This window comes from Schistocerca cancellata, chromosome 4 (genome assembly GCF_023864275.1).
Source record: "Schistocerca cancellata isolate TAMUIC-IGC-003103 chromosome 4, iqSchCanc2.1, whole genome shotgun sequence".
NCBI classification, from domain to species: Eukaryota; Metazoa; Arthropoda; class Insecta; order Orthoptera; family Acrididae; genus Schistocerca; species Schistocerca cancellata.
The window spans coordinates 523,430,233-523,455,040 of record NC_064629.1 but is presented as its reverse complement, the minus strand read 5'-3'; the positions used below and the strand labels follow the sequence as shown (position 1 = coordinate 523,455,040).

Here is a 24,808-nt window from a genome sequence, read left to right as displayed (position 1 = left end):
TAATCGAAACAGTGATGATCGCTCACAGTACCTAAAGATAACGATTATGGTAGCTGTCGAAATATTGTGCAAAACATGATAACGATGAACCGTTTGGATAACAGGAACGCCGTCTTATCGATTGCGCCACGAAAGCCTACAAGGAAAACTACCAGTTGAATTACTGTAATTAGGCAGCCGTATACTATATCGGTTTTGCGAGTTATGAATTTTTGGATCATCTTTGCTCTTTAAACCTTTGTGGGTCTTCTGTAACTGATCAACATTAGTGAATCTTTGCTTTTATTCCTTAATGTTAATTATTTTACAGGCAGCTAATTGCTAATTTTCTAACGTGTCCACGTGCTCCACTAACTGTATAAATGTATTCACCTATTTAAAATGATTTTTCAGGTCATTTATTATTCCCCATACACAAATAGCCCGGCTGAGACGCTGACAGATTTAAGTTCAGTAGTTTTTTTTTTTTTAATATTAATTCTTTGACTGGTTCTTGATGATTTGGATCTATAGAACTTCCTCTATAATGTGAGAACACTCTTCCTTCCACCTTCTTGATTTTCTTATTGTTTCGCATTTGTTTCGTCTTATAACAACCTCTACTATTCACTGAATACAAAGCTGTACAATCCAGATAGAGCATTGTTATTTCTTACCAACACCACTGTTCTCAGTACGACGAACATTTTTCTCGTTCACTCACTACTACCTATTGTGAATTTACTAACACACCCAGTGAAATAATTCTGTGATTTAATACACTGAATTGATATTCGCGAGAGCAGAAACGAAATCGCTCTTAGGCTTCCTGTTTTTTTTTCCATCGTTCTCCTATAATAACTTCAAGTAACTGACATCATGTTTCTGTGAGACCTCAAGGTCACAGCAGCATAAAAAATGCTGTTTAGTCTTCGATAAAATGTTTCAGGTTTGTTGAATTTAGCTAGGTACAGACGAGAACTTGAACCAAATTCATTTGTAGTGCGTGGGTACTACGTACTAGCTAGGGGGACGCAGCTAATGCTGTGATTCATGTGATAGACTTTGCTGTGGTTCCATAATTTTAATCGAAGTTATAAGCACGTTGTCCATCGGAAGGGAATTAATGTTTTTGCAAGAATTTCCTCGGGGAAAAGGGCATCTTACTTACACACATCACTCAATAGGATTTTATAATATTCTACGGTAACGTAAATAGATTTGTCGTCTTGAGGCTCTCTCATAGCTCATAGTTTCTGTGGGATTAGTAATTTGTTTCTTGAGGGGAAGGGGGAATTGGGGGGGGGGGGGAGATGACATCCACATATCTGAATATCATCTGTACCTGAAAGTTACATTCTTCTCGAATATTTTTCGAGTGTATCTAATGAATCTTGGAATCACTTGTTTACACTATGAGATCTACTTTATGTAATTAAAAGGTGCGCATCTTTATCTAGCTCTAAAAACCGTGAAGATAAACCGATCACTTAAAGTGGTGTGCTTTCTCACGCTCTAAGGATACTCCGTGTATCCCAAGGGAACTCCATAAGCTCCGCATAATTCACAATAATACTAAAAAAAATGTTATGTGAACTTGACACTAGTATCATTTTCCGTATTCGTGTTAGGCGTACATCCACAGATTGTGCGTGGAAAAAGTGTTTTGCCCTCTCAGAACCTGTATATGCTCTAATTTACCTTAATTTGCTTCTATAGTACATGCATAATACGTTAGTATACCTGCGAATAAGCTGCGGTTATAATCGTTTGAGGAAACAGATTCACGGTATTACAGAAAATCACTTCAAGGATTCAGAACACCTGGGCTTCTACACTTACGGAAAAAAACCGCAACACCATGGAGCTGTGCGACATAAACGAAAGTTAGTAGGCGTGTTTCCACATCTGAAAGATGTATATTCAAATTTCGCGCCAGTCACATAAGAGCGGCGCTAGTAGCGCCACTACAAGGATCCAAATCAAGTTTGCTTTAAATAAACGTTGTAACAGTCGTGAGCGTTAGTTACCTTTGAGACTGGACGTGGTGAGTTGATGAAAGTGAAGAATGCCTTTAAGACGACAAAGACGCCATTATCAACATCTCTGAGTTTTGAACGAGGTCGCGTAACACGGCTGCGAGAAGCTTAATGTTCCTTCCGCGATACTCCAGAAAGACTTGGCAGTAATGCAGCCACTGAACATGATTTCTGGCAGCGGTGGTCAAGAGAATATTATATGGGCGCAAGAAGCTCTGTCTCCGGACGGCCACATGGCCAGATGCCCTGTGTGTGGATTCCATTAACCCCAAACCACCTCAGTTTACGACTTCAGTGGTGTTAGATAAGAGCTAGTAGAAGGATAGGGTGGAGATCTGTTATGTTTTCTGATGAAAATTGGTTCTGCCTCTGTGCCAGTGATGGCCGTGTAGGTAGGAAACGCCAGCCTCCAACCAACCTTTTTGCATGCTGGACACACTGTACTTACTCCTGGAGTTATGGTATGGGGTGCGATTTCGTATCATAGCGGGAGCACTCTCGTGGTTATCCCAAGCACCATGACTGCAAATCTGCACATCAATCTGGTGATCGAACTATTGGGCTGCCGTTCATGAACATCACTCCTGTGGGTGTTTTCCAACTGGATAACGCTCATCCACATACGTCTGTTGTAACCCAACATGCTCTACAGAGTGTCGACATGTTTCCTTGGTCTGTTCGATCACCAGATATGTCTCCAGTCGAGAACATATACATCATCCACTCCAATGTCATTCACAAATAGCATTAACCGTTCCTCTATTGACCAACCAAGTGCAAAAGGCTTGGAACTCCATCCCACAAACTGACATCCGACGCCTGTAAAACACAATACATTAATGTTGCGTGCTTGCATTCAACATTCTGACGGTTACAGCGGTTATTAATGTACCAACATTTCACATTCGCAATGGCTTTTCTCTCGCTTACATTAACCTTTTATCTTGCAACGTTAATCACTTACATATGTTACTTAGAGTATTGAAATTTCCGGAATAAATTTTTCTAAGTTAATTACTTTTTAGTGTTGCATTCTTTTTCCCCCATCAGTGTAGTTGAGCCGGCAAGCTTCATGATTAAAACGTCTTGCACATGTGGATAGTAAATAATTGGAGATGGCAGAATTCTTGCCAGAAAATACTGCTTACAGGAAGGAGTACGTCCAGAAAACTTGGCAGTAGTTTGCCGTGTCACGTCGTATAAAGGTACAGTATACATTTGAAACGGTGGCACAGCAGCCGAGAATTCCAACGGCAGGCAGCTAGTACCTGGGCGCGGCTTCCAGACCGGTGCTACAGCTGTAGCTTTCACTTCGGCGACGCCTCATTCTGATCAGATATACTTACGAGAGTCGCTGGCATGCACAGTGGGCAAACAATGACAAGAGGGTCAGCTTCGGCATGTTATCTCATAAATAATTCCAAAGAGAAACACCCCTGGAAGCCAGGTTCCCTGCACACGCGGAAACACCGGACGGAACGTCTTTCGAGCTTGGGGATTCGCGAGAAGCATTTCCGCTGACGACAGCGGCAGAGCCTTTTTGCTGTGAAGGCGGCCGAGCGCGCAGAATGCAAAAGCACGGCGCTCCGCGGCCGGCAGTACCCAAGGCAGGCCCCAGACTCGGCCAAGGTGAATGGGTTCACTCGCTCGGCGCGCCCGCCAACCTGCACGCACTTTCTGGGAACCCCGGCATTCTGCGGCTGTGCCGGTAAACACACATCCACTGTCCTCACACGATTCATTAATCCATCGCGGCAAAACACGTTCAAATGTAACGTACCGCTCCCAACAACACAGAGATTACAATTACTGGAAAACGATTACCTTATAAATGCATCCAGCAAATCCAAACGAATTAAAATAAGGTGCCACATTACCGATGAAAGTGGAAAACACGATAATAAAATACGACTAATTCGAGTATCTCAAGAAATGACTGAGTAATTCGAGCTTATACCGCGGCTTGCCGCAGCCACGCTTGCAGCTCACCCTTCTTTAATTGAACGGATCCGCGTGCCAGGTGGAGGGGGGGGGGGGGGATGTAGTGGCGTACGATGGACCTTCCACCATACGCTACGAGGTGGATTGAAGAGTACAAACGTAGACTCCTACAAGAAACGCTCACAGCTTACAGTCAGCCTCCAAAAACTGAAAAAGCATGCTAAGGTTAGTGGACAAGGAGAACAGAAGACAAACTGCGCATACGATAAGTGATTTACTAAACACGAGTTAAGTTTTAGCAACTGATGTCTTAAACTCCTCCGTTAAAATCTCCTGACTGCTCCAATGAAGTTTTGTTATAACAATTACCCGCAAAATACAGTTTCACAAAGAAAATACTTTATTTTGTCTTGTGACGCCTAGTACGCAAACTTAAGGCGTGCCGTAGACTTTCTTCGTAACTATGGCAGAGAAACTGCGGACGAGCCGATTTTCCCCAGGAGTAACTGCCAACGGGCTCGCTCTTCCAAGGACACGTCGTGCAAGCTAAGTTAGCGCACACCCACCCACCAGCGCCTCTCTCTGTTTCTCTTTTAGCCTCGTATCGCCTGGCTTCAGACCACGATAGTATTAAAACTAAAACTGGATGGAAAAAAATCAAAATCACGGAATGAATGCCGGTAAATAAGACAGACGAAATCAACATTTAAATGACGGATAAGGCTAAACCACACATACATAGTTTCTTCTTTCCTTGTGAAAGCAGCGCTCAACGTTATTACAGTATACAACTTTGTAACAAGGGCGGGCTACAGCCGTTGAAATTAATGGTAAATCGGACGTGAATAAAACCCCGAACAACTGTTAGTTGATGACTTACTCATACGACCGCTTTCCCTGCGTCAAAGCATCATCTTCAGGAAGGAAAGCATCCTTGCAAGATATATAATTAAAAAATTAAGGACTCCCAGTAAAAGTAAACCTAAATGTAAAGTACTTACAGCAATGTCACATAGATTAGCACACGAAGACGCTCCCAAAGTTTGTAGTCACACGATTCAACCCTATGAAGAGAAGTAGTCAGCAAATAACTGGCAGAGCAATACGAAGAATAGTGCAGGGGATGAGACACTACAGCAGAAAGAACCGTAGTTAATGTAATAAATATGACTAAAATGTAATGCAACACGCATAAAATAAGATACACCAGTAGAGCGTCTGTGTAAGAAACGTAATCCATTAACCCCATTACTACAAAGATAAAAACCTCCAGAAGGAAAACGTTATGCAAGACTAAAAATCGGGACGTAAGAAGTTAATTTGGCTATTGGACCTACATATGCATCTATTCTCAGACAGACGTTCTATCACAGTATCTTATTTTACGCTTCTTGTAATACTTTTAATCATATTTATTACATTAACCATGGTTCTTTTTGCTATAGTGCCTCATTCCTTGCACTATTCGCCCTAATGCTCTGCCGGTTATTATTTGTTGACTACTTCCATTCTTCATGGGGTTGGATTCTGTGACTACGAACGTTGGGGACGTCTCCGTGTGCTAATCTATGTCACACTACTGTAGGTACTTTCTATTTAGGTTTGTTATTATTGGCTATCCTTAATTTTTTAAGTATATATAGATTACAAGGATGGTTTCCTTTCTTTGTAGTATCATTTGGAGATGCTATTTTAACGCAGCGAAACCGGTCGTGTGAATAAATCTGTTTGCGGTTTTATTCAAGTTCAATTTACTGTGATAATGCTATCCATGCGCTGGTTAAAATAACAGGAATAATCTTTCATAACCGCTACTTTCATTACTTGCGTGCAGCGCACCGTCTGGGCAACAAGTACGCCTGTGATGGGTGTGGCGCTGCCCTACGTTCAATAATTGTTATGTCGGACCTTAATTCGATACAGAGCCACTTACGACATCCAGAACAACCTGACACCTCCTCGGGATAGATGTAAATAAACTATGAATAGAGATCAACGGATTTTGATACCATTCTTCTCTCACTAATTGCTCTAGTACTCGAGTGGCGTACTGGAGAAGGGCAACGGTTCAAAAAATGGCGCTGAGCACTATGGGACTCAACATCTCAGGTCATTAGTCCCCTAGAACTTAGAACTACTTAAACCTAACTAACCTAAGGACATCACACACATCCATGCCCGAGGCAGGATTCGAACCTGCGACCGTAGCGGTCGCGCGGTTCCAGACTGAAGCGCCTAGAACCGCTCGGCCACCAGCGGCCGGCAGAAGGGTAACGTACCCATAATAGTTTCTGATTCCACATTACCATGACGCCATATTAAAATGTGGCGAACATAAAAGCCAGGAAAAATGTATTGTTTATTTTTCGTGCTTATCACACCTGTTGACATTCTCAACTTCGTAAACGGTGTATTTAGCACCTTTTGAAATGTAATTTCCTGCTGGAGACAATACCTGCGCCTCTTAATGAACATTATCGCCTACAACGTTGTTATAGACGTTACTACGAAGAGTTATTTCTTCTTTGTGTAGCGATAGAACCGTCTTAAAACCATCATATGAGCACCTTAAAAGCCGAAAGAAGATAATCTGATTTTATGCTTCTCTTTAATCGTAAACACGTCCTGCAGTAGAGGACAGTGAAAACATCACATGTTTTTATTTGGATTTTATGCTCCTTGCCCCAATGAAATCACCTTTTCCCTGCCAAGTACTTTACGTGAGGTTGAGCAATGCGCAGCTGTACCACAATTTTTTTTTTTTTTTTTTTGGTAGAGATCCCAATAGGCTGTATCCGTTGGTCCAGTGTCTGTAGACGCGCACATGGTTCAAAGTTCACTTTCTTGGCTGTGATATTGTTATAAGAACTAACGATCCTTTTTAATAGTTTCCTGTCTGTTGCGCTGAGCCTAATTACGAAGGTATTCATTTCCTTTGTTACAAGGCCTTGTAGGTCTGCAATGTACTTACTACACTGTAACCAATCCTATGCGGGAATTGCTAACAGCCCTCAAAAAGTGCTACAAATCACACGCTCCCTCATGGTACCTTGCACTTACGGAACCTGTCTAACAATGAACTAGCAATAACGCAGTGAGCGACGTGTTTATTAAACATGTTGTCAAAGCCTGAGGAAGGAGTAACGAAGTCTAAATCGCTTAACACTGAGTCTTTATCACCCGAGCGTTAAGCTATTGTTTGAATGCTTAATAACATCGTTTTGCAAGGGACTTCTGGAACAATCAGGCCAACTGTCTCACAAAGAAAAGTCTGTCTGTTATTTGCAGATTCATTGGCTAATTAGCAAAGGCTAAATGGGTTGCAGACGGGAAGTCAGGACGGAAATTATGCTTGACGTAAGCCGGTCACGGCCCGCGCAGCAACGCGGCTGACTCAACGGGCGTGTGATGAGCCGCCCAGTGTTCGGTTACAGCCAGCGCAGATTCTGATTCGCACTGCTCCCACACAAACTACACCTACATAAATTACAATTTCTGTCGGATGTTTCCAACTAAAAGTTTTATTTCAACCTACGTTCATTTCGAAGCACTTCTTCCCAATAGGGTTTCAGGCTGATGTTGAAAGAATACGATATACGCGTTTCCAAACGGGTGATACAGTGATGTGCAAAGCCAGTGATTTCAGGAGAAAGACGAGACGAAGATGTGTTTAGACTCTACATAAAATAAATCCAGAATAAGTAGTTGGACCTAATTTGTTATTTAAAATTACACTTTCGAAGACAAACAAAATACGTAATACTGAACATATACGTTTCATTCCTTCCATTGTCATTTAATACTTTGTTACAGTACTAAAAATTGTCACGTTTGCAAAGAAAAGTAGCTGGTAGCATAGAATTGAAAAAAGGGTCATGATGATTAGAATCCTTTACAGCGGTAAAGTTCGTCGGCCATGACGTTAACGGTTAAACATCACAAACCACCAATACGACTCTAACGACATAACGTTACATTATTTTTGTGAGTTGAGGATTGAAATAGCAAAAAAATTAATAAAATAAAAAATGCGACTTTGAAATGTAGTTAGAAACTGTATCCGATGATACAATATACAATGAGCGTTAGTACTGAAACTGTTGCAGGCAAACGTCATCCATATCACACGGTTCATATCTGGTACGGGGCGCGATGTTTACAACCGTATACATGATTACGACATATGCTTATTTTTAATGGAATTGCAAAGACACAAAAATAAGTAGTTTTATATACGGAGGTCGTTCGAAATCTCTAACATGCCTAGGACAGCGAGTGCTGTACAAATTAAAAAGGAAGCAAATTACTGCTCAGCCTCGCTTGATGACATCATTAGACTATGTACACAAGCGCGGATAGGATAAGGACGAGGAACAAAATCGGACATGTCCTTTTCAAGGACACTATCCCAGCATTCATCTTAATTATGGAAACCGCAGAAACTTTAATCTGTGTGATCGAGCAGCGACTGGACCCTTCTCCTCCCGAATGAGTCCAGTGCCTTAACGACTGCGTCCTCTTGCTCGGTAATGTGCCAATAGATCTTCAAAGTTTGGTGGTGACTGACGGTATATTTTTTGCCAAATGTTACTTTAGCCACGATGTTTTCTCGAATGTAGTACTAGCGATGATACACACTATTTTTATGTACGTGTAAGTGTGTGAGTATATCGATATATCTACTATAAACTAAATAGTTCACAGCACAATAGATAAAACGATATACATAGACTTACACGTAACTTCAAAACTGCAGGTACATTTTTCTTTTAGTTCGTCGATCTTTATACTCTTGCGCTGACACACATATTTCTTCGACAGGATATTTTTTGGTGTGAACTGCTTACCGCAAGAAGAGTTAGGCATTGGTCCTTAGTGGCTAAGATACGGTAAGTACCTAAATCGTATCCCTGATATTTGGGAATCTGTGTAAGATTATAAATTAGTTTTACCGTGTCCATTAGACTTCTGAAACGGATATTTCAATGAATTTGTGTTGCAAGTTTGCAGAATACCCTTAGAGAAATGTCAAAAACCAGATTAAAATAACTTTGTACTCTCCGTCACACACAGGCTGTTTTGTTTATGGTGACACCACGCTTCCATTATCACGGAAAGTCAGTCACTTATTAGTCAATTTTTTGGTGGATTTGTATCATGATGCTACCGCCACGAATAAGATACGTTACTCCCGAAAACTCGCTTTATCTCCCCTTGTATTCCCCCCTTCTTCCTCCTACAGAAAGATAATTATATACTTCCGAGTACTAATTTGTTCGTGATTCGCAGAAGTAAAAATGTTTGCAGGTTGTATTAGAATAGGTTGGTCTCATTTTGAAGTTCCTACTGACTGCTTTTTAGGGTTTTCTTAAATACACTCCAGGTGAATGATCAAATGGTGCCCTGAGAAAAGCCATGTATCTTTCTATATCCTTCTAAAATTAATTTAAAGCACTGTTTCGAAAAACGCTGCTGTAGACAGTATTTTCAAGTAAAACTGATTCATTAGAAAGTTTGAAAACCTTTTTTTCCGTCTGTGGGCAGTTCTGATGCTCCCATACCCCAAAACTTTCATTTCCTCTGCTTGACTGTAACGAATGCTGTTTAAACAACATACATTTACTGTTCAACGATTAGAAAAGCTGTAAATATGAATATTAGTAGCTGATACAGCAAAAAAGCATATTACACCATTCGAAATATTTTTGGACCATCACTAACTCGAGGTGTAAGACAAAGTTTCAGAATGCAATCGGCGAAGTCTTTAACCGTATACCGCCGATGAAGACGATACATGACAGCATGTACAGTAGATAGGAAGCGCCTGCAAGCTGCACTGCAGTGGCGAAAAAGGACAGGAGAAGAGTGCGTAATAAACGAGCAAATATTATCTAATATGAAGTAATACGAGGTCAACAACGTCCATCCCTGCAACTGTAAAAGTGCAAGGCCACACTAACAGTTTCAGCTGGTTAACTGTAAGCCGAACACTATGAACAGTGGTTGAAATACTGAAAGACAAATTTGCTACCACTAGGATGAACTTTCCCCAACGAATCTCTCACGACCGTTATCCTTATCTCTTTGTGGGCGTTGTCCCTGAACGCCTGAAGTCGATAGCACAGAACGACTAAAGGCTGCAACAACGAATAGCATATTTCGAATCTCTCTGGGCGCATCATTTATTTTTTTATGCTCTACAGAAAAAGTGAGTTCAATTTCATTACAACCTGAAAGCAGATTGAGCTGTCGATCTCAGACACCTCTCTCGATCTCAAGATAAAACAGATACCAGGATCACGTGAAATTACATCAAGTTGGTAGCATGCAACTTATCTGCCGCTAGCGAGATTAGACACTTCTGAGCGACACGAGATAGGAACTAGGATTCCTTCGAGCGAAAGTACCACGGTTTTCCCACATAAATCGAGGGAAGGCGTAGTCACAAGATGAAACGGCAATAAATTTAACTTTTCTGCAATGTGACCTCCTTTTTCAGGCAAGCTCAATGCGGCGCACCACTAGAGATAACTGCGCCATTGTAACCGTCCGATAAATTACGTCAATATTAAACAATAAGGCGCAAAAGTCGCAGTTCAGGAGAGGACTGCTAGAGTCAAAAATTACGTGCTTGCGAATAGTATCACACTTTGTACCAGCCTCGCATCATATCTTTGTTCAACAAGAATGGGTGATATCATCTGGGAGACGACATGCACCGTGACACGTAGTGACTAAGAGCATTAGGAACTTACAAGGCACAGGCATGGAAGCAGCGCGAATGACTGCCTCCTGCTCCTCCCTGTAGCTGGAGACCCGCCTCGTCCTCGGTAAGGTGTCCATCGCTGCGCTCCCGCAGCCACCAGCAGACTGCACGCTGCCCACTTAGCGAGTGACACCGGAGAGGCGCTTGCTTACTAAGGCCTATCTTATCTACTGATAAGCAATGAGGTACGTTTCACACGTACGCCGAGCGGCAGACCGAACCCGTACATAGCCGTCGCTGGCACAGTCGCGACCGTGCCAGCCGCGGCAGCACTTGCGGAGTGTGGGCCGTAGCAATCCGCTGCCGGTCCGGCCTTACATAAGGCTCGACAAACTCCGGAACGCCTCGGCTATGTTGACTCCCCTTTCGGCGGCGCCAGAGCTGCCGTCACAAATTGCTTTTCAACTATTCCTGAATGAGTAACATAGAGCCGGGAAAGCCTCTCTCATACCCGTATCAGTCAGAAAAACTGACTCGGAAAGCGCGCACATAGTGCTCGAAGAACACGACGTCGAATTTGTGTACTGACGTATTTATACTATTGCAACTATGTACCAATGCTCTGCCGAATTATTCGGTAAGGGAGATAGATTATTAACTGAAATAAAACGAAAACTGTAATGACAACTTCGTACCTAGAAATGTGTTTTCGGAAAGGATTCTTCCTTCAAGCGACTATATAATTTTTCGTCCATACACGTTTCTGTGAAGTTTCACCATCGTCAGTGGGTTCATTTTGTTTCCTGTTGAATAACGTGGAAAAATTTGCATGGAAATATACACAGTTATGGAATTACAGTCATTATATCCTTAACACTTTATCGTAACATATACCTTAACAGTACATACTGATGTTAACGTATCTGTCGTCTGCAGTACAGCTTGTACTTTCAAAATTTTGTCATTTGCAACCAATGAGGAATTCTCTGCTGTACATTAGTTGAACTGAACGAAAATGTACTGCGGACAGACGGATACCTAAATATCAACATGTGCTATTAAGGCATATACTTTGTTACAATGTTATTAGTGTGATGACCGTGCTCGCAAAACTGTATATTTCATCATGCAAATGTTTACCTATCATTCGGCAGTAAATAAAATTAACCCACTGACAATGGTGAAACTCTAGTGACTCGTGTATTGGCGAAATTAGGCGGACTTTCTTCTATTTTAAATCTGAGACTACATTAGAAACAAACACATCTGATGTGCGTCATCGCGGTCTGTAAAAACCACATCATGTCACAACTGAAATCCTAAATGAAAAACACAAATAAGCCCACCTAGTACTTATGACACGATCATCGAAACGCGTAATAGAAGTAAATAAAAAGAAACTCGCGTAGCAAATAGTTGTTATTGCGCATTAACAACTCGCGGTTTTACGAATGGTTTCAAGAGAAACAACGTCGGATGCGGCTATAAAAGTTGCAAGTTATTTAGAAGAGGCAATTGCTATCTTGAGATGCATACCGTAGGCCGTTTTGCTGCTAATGTCTCACGTGAGTGCTGCTCTTTTAATAGGGTCAGGCACTTGAAGAAACTACAAAAATGCTGGAATTCAGTTAAGGTGAAGCAAGGTTTAGATGCCTATACGGTCGTTCTAATGTTGGCTCCTCGAGATTCCCGTAAGTCGTTGCACGCGAATTTCGGAATTATTCCTTGAACAAGATCACGGTCGCTTCCTTACCAATTCTGACCCATCTAGTCTCTAATTATATAACGTCGTCTGAAAGGTAAGTGCAACCTCCTCCCGCTGCACAAATTCAACACACAATACGTATCTGAAGATTATGGACGATTGCCTCGTTTAGTTATTGTGCTACTTTCACTTACATCTGATTAGATCCTAGAGAACAATTCTGAAAAGTAATCTGTCGGCTAACATACTTTTGTGGTGTGAGACTTAACGCGATCTTAAAAGAAGCTGTTTACTGGCGTTACACGAAATAATCTTATCTATGAACTTTGATCTCGATAAAATGACTGTTGCAACCGAAGTATGGCATGCGCCACAATCTCGTCAGACGATACCTCGCCTTAGCAAATCCACTCATTCAGCTCGGAATGAAAGAGTCATCGGAAGGTAAAATCCACGAGCAATAGTCAGAAAGACTTTATTTCTTTAAAAAATACTCATAAATGACAACTATTATTTTACAACCACTAAAATAAATTTCTTGGGTTTGTTTGTTTATTCATGTGGCTAGTTTAGAGAAATTAAATTTCTTTATCAAATGTTGCCATCAGCAAAACTCTCTAAACCGGACATGTGAATAAATAAACAAAAACTGTCCAAACGTTGGCTGTGGAAGGATTAATTCAATCTGTTCCTAAGCTGCTTCAGCCCCAGAGTCTACAAAACGCAATAAAAATGAAGAGTTCCTAACAATTTTTAACTCTTATGACTTGAATGGAAGCTGGCTCCTTTATTAACAATGCACAAGTTTTGACTACTTCCCGACAAAAATTTATATATTCCATAGAGGAATGCTCGTCATGAAGGAAAAGAGGGTGATGTTACTGCTATCTCTCGAGTCAAAATTTGAAGGAAAATGAATTTCAGATCATATGAGATGCTGTTTTCATCTGACATTTCATCATTATTAGTGTCCCTGAATTTAGAGCGCGCTGTTATTACGCAACCGCGTACAGAATTAATGAATAGCCGCTCTGGTTGCTAATACGTTCTTTAATTTATTCCTCGGCCGGTTCCGGCTTTATATTGAACCCATTTACTGGTGGATCTGAAAACTGTGCTGTGGTGATGCAACGTCAAATGATCTGATTTTCAGATCCGCTAGAAAATGACTTAAATACAAAAGCCTAAAAGGGTCGAGAACTAAATTATAGAACTAAATTATTAGCAACTGGAGCGGCTATTCACTAATTTATAAACATTCATATAGTTAATATTTTTGTACGGAATAGTACAACACACGAACCACACGGTGTGGCTATTTCAATGGAAGCTCTTCTGAACTTTTAGTTCAACTTTTTTGAAATCAGCGTAACCTCATGTCCATTAAGCCTTGTCCAATCACAGGAAACAGAGATATTTTGCTTTATACACTGAAACAACAATATATCTAATTGTTAAGAATTTTTATAGATTATGGAGACGTAGTTCTAATTGCCCAGAACCTCCTAATTGTCATATAATCGAGCAACACGCACAAGCTAAGCCTCCCAACTAAATTCTCAAACCCACAAATTGTCACCCTTACTTTTAACCAGAGTAATGTTTTCTACTGCCACAATAGCTGTAAAATTGTACATGCCAAGAGGAAGAACTGACAAAAGTTGAACATTTGTTAAAAATGAATGTGGAAATATGAATTCGGCTACTCGCCAAGTGCGTGCGGAAGTTCTCTTCAATAAAGATCTACGAATTCGAGTTCCAGATCAATCAGCAATCCACAATCGGTTTGTAGAACTATTAGAGCTACTTGTCGCATACCACACAACGTACTTACGAGAAGTGCTAAGCAAGGGACCCACGCTAGGAACGCTACAGAGAAATGCTTCGACAGTGGTCCACAAGCTGTGGCCGCCTAACAACTGCTGCTGTCTCATTTTTCCTTAACCAAATCTCGCTTTTTTAATTATAACTAGCTACTGTTCACGGGTAGAGGTAATGTAAGGGAACAGTTAAGTAGTCGCTCAGGGTACTGAGTAGAAAACACTAATAAACCTCGACAGAAGAGCAACAGAGAAGACAACGAGAGAAGGGTGAAGGGTTCCAAGACGGAAACCAACCAAGACAGTAGAGTGAACCTATATGTAATAAATTATTCGGCACTCTTAAAACTTTCAGGTTGTTGAACTGAATTGTGTTTAGAACGTGTGCGTGCATTCCTTTTTTTACAATTTCTGAACCTTCATGTCATGCTTTCTTTTTCATCAAGAGTAGCGAAGGACAACCACCAACTCTAAGTGCACGGAGGCTAATAAATCACAAGTAGACGACGACAAGTATCTCCCAACGGAAATAATAAAAATAGTTAAATGTCGGTTTATCTTATTTTTGTGAGCAGCAGACAGAATAAGTCATCTGACCAACTTTGTTAGCTGGATACCGTTTCACCTTCGGAGTTAGCTTTTTTTCCATTCCTACTGAAAACAAAGTAAGCGTCAATAAATACTGAACCGTTCCGAGTCGTAACAGTTTCCTCTTGACGCCAAATATCATGACAGGACAACCATGCACGTGATTCAATAGTATCATTCAAGCGTTATCCCCACCACTTATTTGTGTTCTGTACAGTACCTGCATCACAAAGATATTTGGATCCCAGCACTGAGTACCGACGAGTAGGAGCGACATTTTGATGACATTGCCTTTCATCACCATACCCAACTACTCGCAAGGAGGGAAAACACTACAATGACTGTATTTTATTATATACAGTTTTATAGTAACAAACATGTAACAAATACAGACTTAGTTCACAGAAACTTCGCCGGATGATGGAAGTGAATGTCATCTAAAAAAAAAGCGACAGCACTTCGCCAGACGCACTCGGCTACAAGCCCGAGAACGTATTAGCTCAACTTCCTGTGAGAGCCTATGAGAAATTCCCATCCCGTGATCGTGGCAAATTACTTATTTGGGAACTAGAGAAGTCGACAGAAAACTCTCATAATACATGAAATGCGAAAAAGTAGTTAAGAGTAGTCTTAGTTCCAAGTAAATAGCTCCATGAACATTACGATATTGACACACATTAATAATCAACATTTCTTCGTGAGCGTCCCGTTACAGTATTTTTACATTAAATCAGATAATGGTCTAACACACCTTTGGTCGTTATGATTTCCGTCCAAACCGTTTCAAAATTACAACTCCATCCACAAGGACTGCAATCTGGTTTAATCGTTCCTCTCAAAGTGAAAAACTGAAAGATTAAAACCCGGCTGTGGTCCTCGATAACTGAGCCGCCAAACTTGTCGGACTGCGTCAGGTAAATATTTCGAAGAATTACGAAAGGTGGTTGTTAAATCCCTTTTACAGAAAGAAAACATTACAGTAATAAGGGTAGTTTATTATCACACACTATTTTATCGGAATATATAACTAGCAATACAGATTTAGTGCACATATCTCTTTTGTTTTATTGCGAAACTTCTACACTTTTCTACATTCACGTTCTGCAATAATCCTCTGTTCTCGTATGACACAGTGCTTCATTTACTAGATCCGTGTACGGGAGAACCGGAGTTAAAGTCCCGTGCGGCTATCCAAATTTACATTTTCTGGGGTTTCCCTACTTTGATTACTAAGGCAAATATCAGTGTGAATCCCTTGAAAGGGATACGATCGCCTAACTATCCCACACTGGTCCATTCGCAGCTTAAACTCGTCATCGATAGAACATTGTATCCTAGTGTTCCTTCCTCTTTGCTGATAAAATAGGCTGTGGCTAATAGTGTCCTAGGACGGTGGTACTTACTCTCCTCTTCGAACTACGTCTCCCATGCGAAGATAATGAAGAATTGAGTTAATATACGACGCTGATCTTGTCACATGTCATCTCTTAATGTTCACTTATTTTCTGAAACATGGTAGTTATGAAGTGCATTAAAGGACATTTAGAACATTTTCAAATAACGTGTGTTGTTACTCATTTAGAAACGTAGAATTAAGATGTAGTAAGTAAAAACGTCCTCATTATCCGTCTATTATACTAAATAAGTACGAAAATAATCTGCGATAGTTCTTTGTGAAATGCTGAAGCTTGAGTCTCATAAATCAAACCGAGTGAAGTGGCACAGTGGTTAAATAGACAGGACTCGTATTTGGGAAGAGTGTGGTTAAAATCCTTGTTCGGTCACTGTGACTTAGATGTTATTTTCTTCATAAGAACGTCACTTCCAAAAATTACTTTTCGGAAAGTTTTACTTTTTTTGTCACGAGTTTCATTAGTACAAATGTAAATGCATATAACTCATTCACTTTAAATGTTATCTACTGTAGTTCATTAGCACTTTTTTCTTTATTATTGAAGTAATTCACACGACACATGAAGTGGCGCTAACTACGCAAATGCATTCTTATGCAGTGTAGGGGTGGACGACGTGCTGGCAACGAATATAATTCTGTAGTCAAACAAGTGTAGCCATCTGAAGATGGGAATGATGGTCCGAAATCGGTCATGGCATTAAAATAAAATCTGATTTAGGTTTCCCGAGGTTTCAGTAACTGAAGGTGAATGCCGGGATGATTCCTTCTTTATGACCGTGGCAAATTTACTGCCCCATCCTTGTCCAACAAGAGCTTATGCACTGCTCGCAATGACTTCGACAACGCGAAGACGTTAGATACTAATTGCCAATAGTCTTATCTAAATTATGTTTTGTTTCTGTGATTAATTAACTCGGAAAGTTAATAGTCTACCACAAAACAGGACTGGACTGCCGACTGGTAATGGTTCCCTTAGAATCACGGATTACTACCAAATTCGGACGCCTCAAAAGGTAAACCTGAAGTTTCTTGGTGATTGGGTCTACAGTGAAACATATGTCTTGAAAGGACATTGTAAGTGAGGTTCCAATATCACTGCTTAAAACATTCATTGATTATAACGATAGCTGTTTCGGAAGATTTCCATTTTCAATTGAGTCTATTTTGACCTGACGTATATACAACATGTGGTGTGACTTTATCTGGTAACAGTTCTTGTTATATTTCAGGTCAAATTCTAAACTATCGATATGTAAATATAAAGGTAAATGCAAATAAATGTAAATATAAATATAATATGTCAATATGTAAATACATAGCATCTATGGTGTGGACGGTAAAAAAGAATTTACAGGAAATATCTACAATATTATACCAAAATATTACGCCACACGATATAAAACAGCACAAGATCAACGTGAAATCGATATTTTAGAATTTCACGTGAAATATAACGAGACCAGTTACCAGATACAGTCATAACAAATGTTAAATATACGTCAGGACATCGTACACGTATTTGAAAACGGAAAGCTTCCGAAACAGCTGTCGTTATAATCAACAAACATTTTCAGTAGTGATAATGTGTACATAATTTAGTGTACATGTCTCTTTTGTTTTATTGCGAAACTTCTACACTTTTCACCATAGTGCCCAGAGCCATTTCTACACTTTTCTACATTCACGTTCTGCAATTCCTGTGTTCTCGTATGACGCAGTGCTTTATTTAGTAGATCCGCATACGCATACAACGTAACTATTCTAAGAATCAGGAAAAGGCCTTAATTTTAATGAAAGGTGGAAATACCGGCAAAAGTTCGGTATATTCTGAAGTCAAGAATTAGACCTTCATTGCGAAGTCCATGCTAATCCCAAGACAATCATGCATAAACCCTTTCATTTACGTTAGCAAGTTTATGGTAACGTACACAAAATCCTGCACCGGCAAACTTTCGCAATTACGGGCGGCTATAGAGGCAGCCTGGCTCAATATTCCTGCAGGCGACTTCCAAAGACTTGTTGAGTCCATGCGATGTCGAGGTATTATGCCAGGGAAAAGAAGGTCCGACATGATAATAGGACGTATCCCATGACTTTCGTCACCTCAGTGTATAAATATTTCTAAAAGGGAGTTACTTCATTCTACAACAAGAAAAAAAATTATACCAATAAACTCAAGGGCTGTTGAAACAACGACTGGATGGACAACAAATTAAATATACAGAAGAGTGGTTTGAGTGCTTTTGGTAAACTAAACCAGTGGTGCTTTAAGCAATATAGTTCTTTCTGGAATATCATGACACGAGAAGGTACCAAGATAACGCCCAAACTAAAAGTTGGTACGCAATATTAGCAAACACACATGTGCAACGTGGATGCATATAGGTGAAGAACGTAATGCACGCATTAATCCAGGTGAGGTCTTTAAACAGCAGTTGATGCCGAATGAGACGAAATGAATGAATGATGATTAATGCGCTCTACAACAACAATAACATCGTCTGTCCCTAGAACTGATTTCGTTCCAGTCCGAACGCATCCGGCGTGCTAGCAGCACAGACGGCGTTCTAAGAACTGAGCTGTTGCACCAGCGTGACGACAGGAAGAGAGATTTTCAACTGCAGACGTCTTAAATAATTGTGGGAGCCTTTCACGGACTCTCTACATTGTAACACTAGGAAGAACTTTCAAAGCAGGCACGAACAATGACATGTGTGGCGCAACTACAACACAATAGACTTCTGGAAGCACTGAAGAAATACAAAACAGTATCTAGTATTAAAATTCGGAAACAAATGGTTATAATCCCAACTTAGAACCTATCTACAATGTGTTCTGTCATCCGATTGGAAAAATACCAATCATTCCGCAACATCTACTGAGCAGATGTATTCTACACGGCGCTAACAGGAGGAACAGAAACCTTTGAACAGCCACCACACTCAATTCCTACAAGACACCGGGAACGCCGGCCGCGGTGGTCTAGCGGTTCTAGGCGCTCAGTCCGGAACCGCGCGACCGCTACGGTCGCAGGTTCGAATCCTGCCTCGGGCATAGATGTGTGTGATGTCCTTAGGTTAGTTAGGTTTAAGTAGTTCTAAGTTCTGGGGGACTGATGACCACAGATGTTAAGTCCCATAGTGCTCAGAGCCATTTGAACCATTTGAACACCGGCAGCCGTCGAGTAAGCGAATATTAAGTTTTTTACCAAGTTTCGTCTCATTTATTCACTCATCTGTAATAAGAACTAACTACATTTTTACAAAGCAAGAAGATTATCCTAATAAATAACGTTCAACTGACATTTTCATTTTCATACAACTTAATAGAAAGTACTTTTCATCGAAAAAGCAAACATCAAAGCGGAAAATCCACGATGTCTTACGTAAAAACAAAAAAGAGTCATCAATATATTTGTGCACTATTCGCGGCGACGTATCGAGACGAAATGATAAAATGTGAGGATCAGTGTTTCGTTCACTGCATTTTAGACTTACCACTCCAAAAGTTAAACGTCACCCACGAGGACGACGGTTCAATCCGTGTCCGGCCATTCTACCGCGATACGTGCAAGGTTTTGAAATAAAGCTTAGAAAGACTCGAGCTGTAATTCGTGGACAAGTACGACCGCGTGCTGAATAACGTACCTATATCGGTGAGTGAGAAACAGCGTGCTGTAATCGGCTGGCCGGGGTGGCCGAGAGGTTCTAGGCGCTACAGTCTGGAACCGCGCGACCGCTACGGTCGCAGGTTCGAATCCTGCCTTGGGCATGGGTGTGTGTGATGTCCTTAGGTTAGTTAGGTTTAAGTAGTTCTAAGTTCTAGGGGACTGATGACCTCAGCAGTTAGGTCCCATAATGCTCAGAGCCATTTGAAACATTTTTGCTGTAATCGAGTTTTAATTCGAAAATTTTGTCCACATATGGAGCACCTCTCATTCAGCTTGACAATGCCAGACCACACACGAACACTGCGATATCTGCAACAATCCAGTGCCTTGGGTTCACTCTCAGTTCCGACTCCGCCTCCATTCGATTCTAATTTGTTTTCAGTACTTAAAAAACACCTTCGAGGACTTCCCTTTGACAGCTATGACGGGTCGCAAGCAGAGGTGAGGTTGTGACTCAGTCAACAAAGTCAAGTGACGGTAACAACAAACTGGTCTCTTTTTGGGAGAAATGTGTTCATCGCCAGGGTGACTACGTTGAGAAATAAATACGTAGACATGAAGAATAGAGGTGTAGAATGTTAATAAAGTTTATTTTATTTAAAAAGCTTTAAGTGTTTTCATACAAAGAAATCGTACGCGCTTTTTTTTAACACACCATAGTACTAACCAACGCGTTTCACGCTTGCCTAAAACTTCGGAAACCTACATTTCTCTTTTCCTACACCGTTTCGCTTGCTCCTTCATCAACATCTGTCCGACATGCAAAATAATCCTGGCTGTATGCTACTAGATTTGCATCGCGACTGTCACTTGCGTTGCATCGAAAGAAACCCTTGTGCCCATGACTTCATCGGGAAATAACTAAGTATTCGTAGGGCTAGCACGCTTCAATACGCATTTTATCAGTTCTCTCAGATACAAACGAGTGTTCAAAGCTACAAGCGAATAGCAGTGAACACTGACGAACTGTCTGTGAATGCTCGTTCGCTCGCACTCGCTTCCATTCGTTCAGGTGTAAAGCAGACTTCAGTAGCCTCTCACGCAGTAGATACTGCAAACGAATTTTTGAGTTTCCGAGCTCGCTCTCGCTTTTGTTATTTATTTATTTTCTTCTTCAAACAGCACTGTGGCATGCCCTCCGAAACATTTATGTTGTCTTCCTGGGTTGTGCTGCATTCACTGCGTCAGTGTTGATGCTAGTAACTCGCACTTATTTGGTTAAGTTTTCTCCATCGGACAGTACACTTTCTAGCAGAATATTTGTCAATGTCAGAATCGTAAGTTTATTAAATCTTGACACGATGACAAATGATATGTATGTCAGCAACGACTACTATTTTAATATTTTTTAAATTTTTTGTTTATAGTCTATCTGTGTTTATAATTATTACCGGTTTTGCCCCATTTTAGAATCTCTTCAGATCTATTTTAGTTGCAGAGCAACCCGTCAGTTATATTTGATCTGTTCAGTCTCCGTAAGTCAACAGTGAACACTTAGTGCTTAGTGACTCATGGAGACTGATCGAACACATGTAACTGAGAGGTTGTTCTCCAACTACAAGAGATCTGAAGAGGTTCTAATATGGACCTAAACTAGTGCATTTGTAGCCTGAAAGTAATATATATATATATATGAATCGTGACTGATGATCTGAAGTTGGCGTCCTGGCCTACAAATTCATCTATTATACATCCAACTGAAAACATCTGGAACCTCATCAAGCACCAACTGCACGAATTTCATACATGTAATCGTGAAGATATTCCTTTTCTTAGACGTTTAATCTATCCACTGTCAGCCAAAACCGTCATACATTCGGCATTAGCATGTGAGCTACAGGGCAATATTTTATCTGTGCTTTGTATTATATTCCCGCCAATATACAAAGCCCGCGATACTGGGCTGCTCAGTCGGAAATATTTTTATTGCTTCTAGGAGACAGACATTCATATCCTCTGGGGATTAGTCTTCATCTACATCATCACATAAAACTAATACAGAACACTATGATGACTTGGGCCTCATGTGAATGTTCACTCTTCTGGCGTATACTGGTGACGAAATCTTCTCGGGTTTCCAACCGGGTGTGGTTGCGTTGAAATTCCGCGACGTTTCGACGAGAGTGACACTCCTCGAAACGCTGCGGAATTTCAACGCAGCTACTGGGATGGAAGAGACTTGGATCATTTTTTCCAAGCCACTGGCTTTTCTTTGCATGAGATTTCGTACATGAGAACACGCTGGCAGGTTTCTTTCTCTCTCGGTATTAGGATAGTAAAATCTGGGTACAGTTGATACTTGTTGCTGGCGGTCAATAGGAGATACCCAGATTTTAATGCTGATGCAATTTTATCGTAGTACACTGTTGTGCAAAACTTAAGAACGAAAGTAAATTTCGCATGATATGTCACTGCCAAATAATACAGCTCGATGAAACTTAAACCATACATTGAAAGGACTGCTACAATATAGTACAGAAGGTAATTGAAATAAATACGCAACGAGAGGAACAGAAATGACACTTTTATTCAAAGACAATAATTACACTGAAGTCATCGTGATTAACGACAGTCCCCTGGGCATTACGTAAAGAGGGGAACGAGATTCTTAACGGGGTGTGTGGAGGGAGGACATTACTGTTTAACGTCCCGTCGACAACGAGGTCATTAGAGACGGAGCACAAGCTTGGATTAGGGAAAGATGGGGAAGGAAATCGGCCGTGCCCTTTCTAAGGAACCATCCCGGCATTTGCCTGAAGCGATTTAGGGAAATCACGGAAAACCTAAATCAGGATGGCCGGACGCGGGATTGAACCGTCGTCCTCCCGAATGCGAGTCCAGTGTGCTAACCACTGTGTCGCCTCGCTCGGTCAACGGGGTGTGTGATCACCACGGACGGCAATGCATCTCTACTATGTGCTCCCACGCTGGCCACAAGGATGATGATAAGTTATGGTAGAGCGTTCCATTCCCCCTCCAGCGCGGTTGACAACTGTTAGATGGTCGTTGGTGCATTTGGACGGTCTGCAATACGTCTCCCCGACGCATCGCAGACGTGCTCGATGAGATTTAAGTCCGGGGAACGAGCAAGCCAATCATTCACCGAACAGTCTCTCGTACCAAGAGCTGCTCCAATAATCTCTCGTACCAAGAGTTGCTCCACCTTCGCTGTTCGATGCGGACGCGCATTGTCATCCATAAGAACGAAGATAGGATATTCACTTAATTACCAAGATTTCCTGATTTGCTATGCACTAATGTCGTCGAAGTACACGACACATTTCACTTTGTTCCATTTGCCAAAAGCTGTCTTTCTCCTGCGCGGCCGTATCTTGTGGCCGAATCACCGGCATTAAAAGTTTTTCATTGGATTCAGAATGTATGGTTCTATCTTGAAGCGAAGGAACAGTACAGCAACATATTCTGGGAATACTAGTGTATTAAAAGGCAGAAAAAACTACTACAGTTTTAACCAGTTAAGATATGGTCATTATTTTACGCCCGTCATACTACATCCTTCACAGATACCTATCACTTCACTGTAATTTATTTCCCCATTACAAAGCTGCATGACAAAATTCAGAATGCTGTGCAGTTGTGCTATAAAACGAACTACTACGCCGTTCTTTAGTCTTTGAAATCTGATTTGTGTCTACGAGTACTGAGGATGTTTCATTTCTTACCACGTAACTGATTTCGAGCTGACTACTGCTTCAAGCCTCTTCTGCACGTAGGAGGATGGTACTCAGCTGATATCTTAAAGCAAGCATTATTCTTTCTGTCACAATCATTGATCAACTACTTTCGATGTGATTCTGCAGCAGGGCTACCCATCTGTGTTGTTTCCGTTGGCTGGAAATTAGTACTTCCTGATCTACCGAAGTATCTGCAAGTGTTTGAACGCTGACCGTTAGACTTCTCCTTGGCACGATGAGTAGCTAAGACTGCACGCTAATGATTAGTTCTCCATTACATACACTCATTTACTCATCGCTTTGTTTACCTTTATATTCAGTTCCTGTTTTGTCCAAATTACCACCTTTCTAGCTATCCAAAAGAGGGTCCAAAGATTCTCACTCTGTGATCACTGCAATACAAAACGTTTCGCCGATACGCTGCAGAACGCAGAGTTCACCTAGTGCGAGCTGCGTCGTGCCCGTCGTTCAGTCGCACGCACTGGGGCACGAGCGGCAGGAATGTCACAGACGTGGCAAGCATTATCCAACACCTACCGCACTATGGACAACGAGGCCATCAGAGACGGAGCACTACGGCAGTTTGAACAATAACGGAAGAAAGGCTCGCCTATAGCCATAAACAAGGAGTCATACTGGCGCTCAAAAATAATGCTGCAAGGGGAACACGGTAACTTATCAGCATGGACTTAGAAGGCTTCTGAATTCAGCTCTTCCAGATTTCTACAACACTCAGTCTGATTACACTTGGTAATATGCAGAGTACAACGGGTGCAAGTCTAGATATTTTTATATGTGGTACCTTAATTTATACACACACCAGTGTGTTGGTTGTTTTTTTCTCTGTGTGAAACAGTCTTCCCACCAACACTTCACAAACTTTACCACCTGATGTTTTCTGCACGGTCGTATTGCACAACTAAGTGGACTACGCCTGTCAGCACACGCTAACCGTTCTGCGTCCACGTATCCACACTAACACCTGACCTGCTGCCCACGGAAAAATAAGCATTAGTAGCCTGCTCTTGCCACACGTACTTGGAAAGCCTCCTGTAGAGAATTGTCAGAGAAATGAAACCGTTTAATGTTTTTTTTTTCTTCCTCTAGACACAGTCGTCAATTAACATCAACGTCGACAAAAATGAGCTCTGTTACATTCTCAACGCTACACAGGTAGAAAATTTGGTTGCAGAATCTAAATGTGATGATGCTCGCAATCAATACAGCAACAGGTATCGAGGAAAGTCCTTA

General features: G+C 41.1%; 1 protein-coding gene across 1 annotated transcript in view; it reads right to left on the bottom strand.

The window, feature by feature from the left end:
- LOC126185174 (spectrin beta chain, non-erythrocytic 2) overlaps window positions 1-10,817 on the bottom strand; it is a 315,568-nt gene extending 304,751 nt beyond the window's left edge. The window contains exon 1 of the mRNA XM_049928020.1: window positions 10,715-10,817. Coding sequence (XP_049783977.1) covers window positions 10,715-10,802 — 88 coding nt within the window. The 5' untranslated portion in view covers window positions 10,803-10,817. The remainder of the gene's footprint in view (window positions 1-10,714) is intronic.
- Window positions 10,818-24,808: the final 13,991 nt, after the last annotated feature.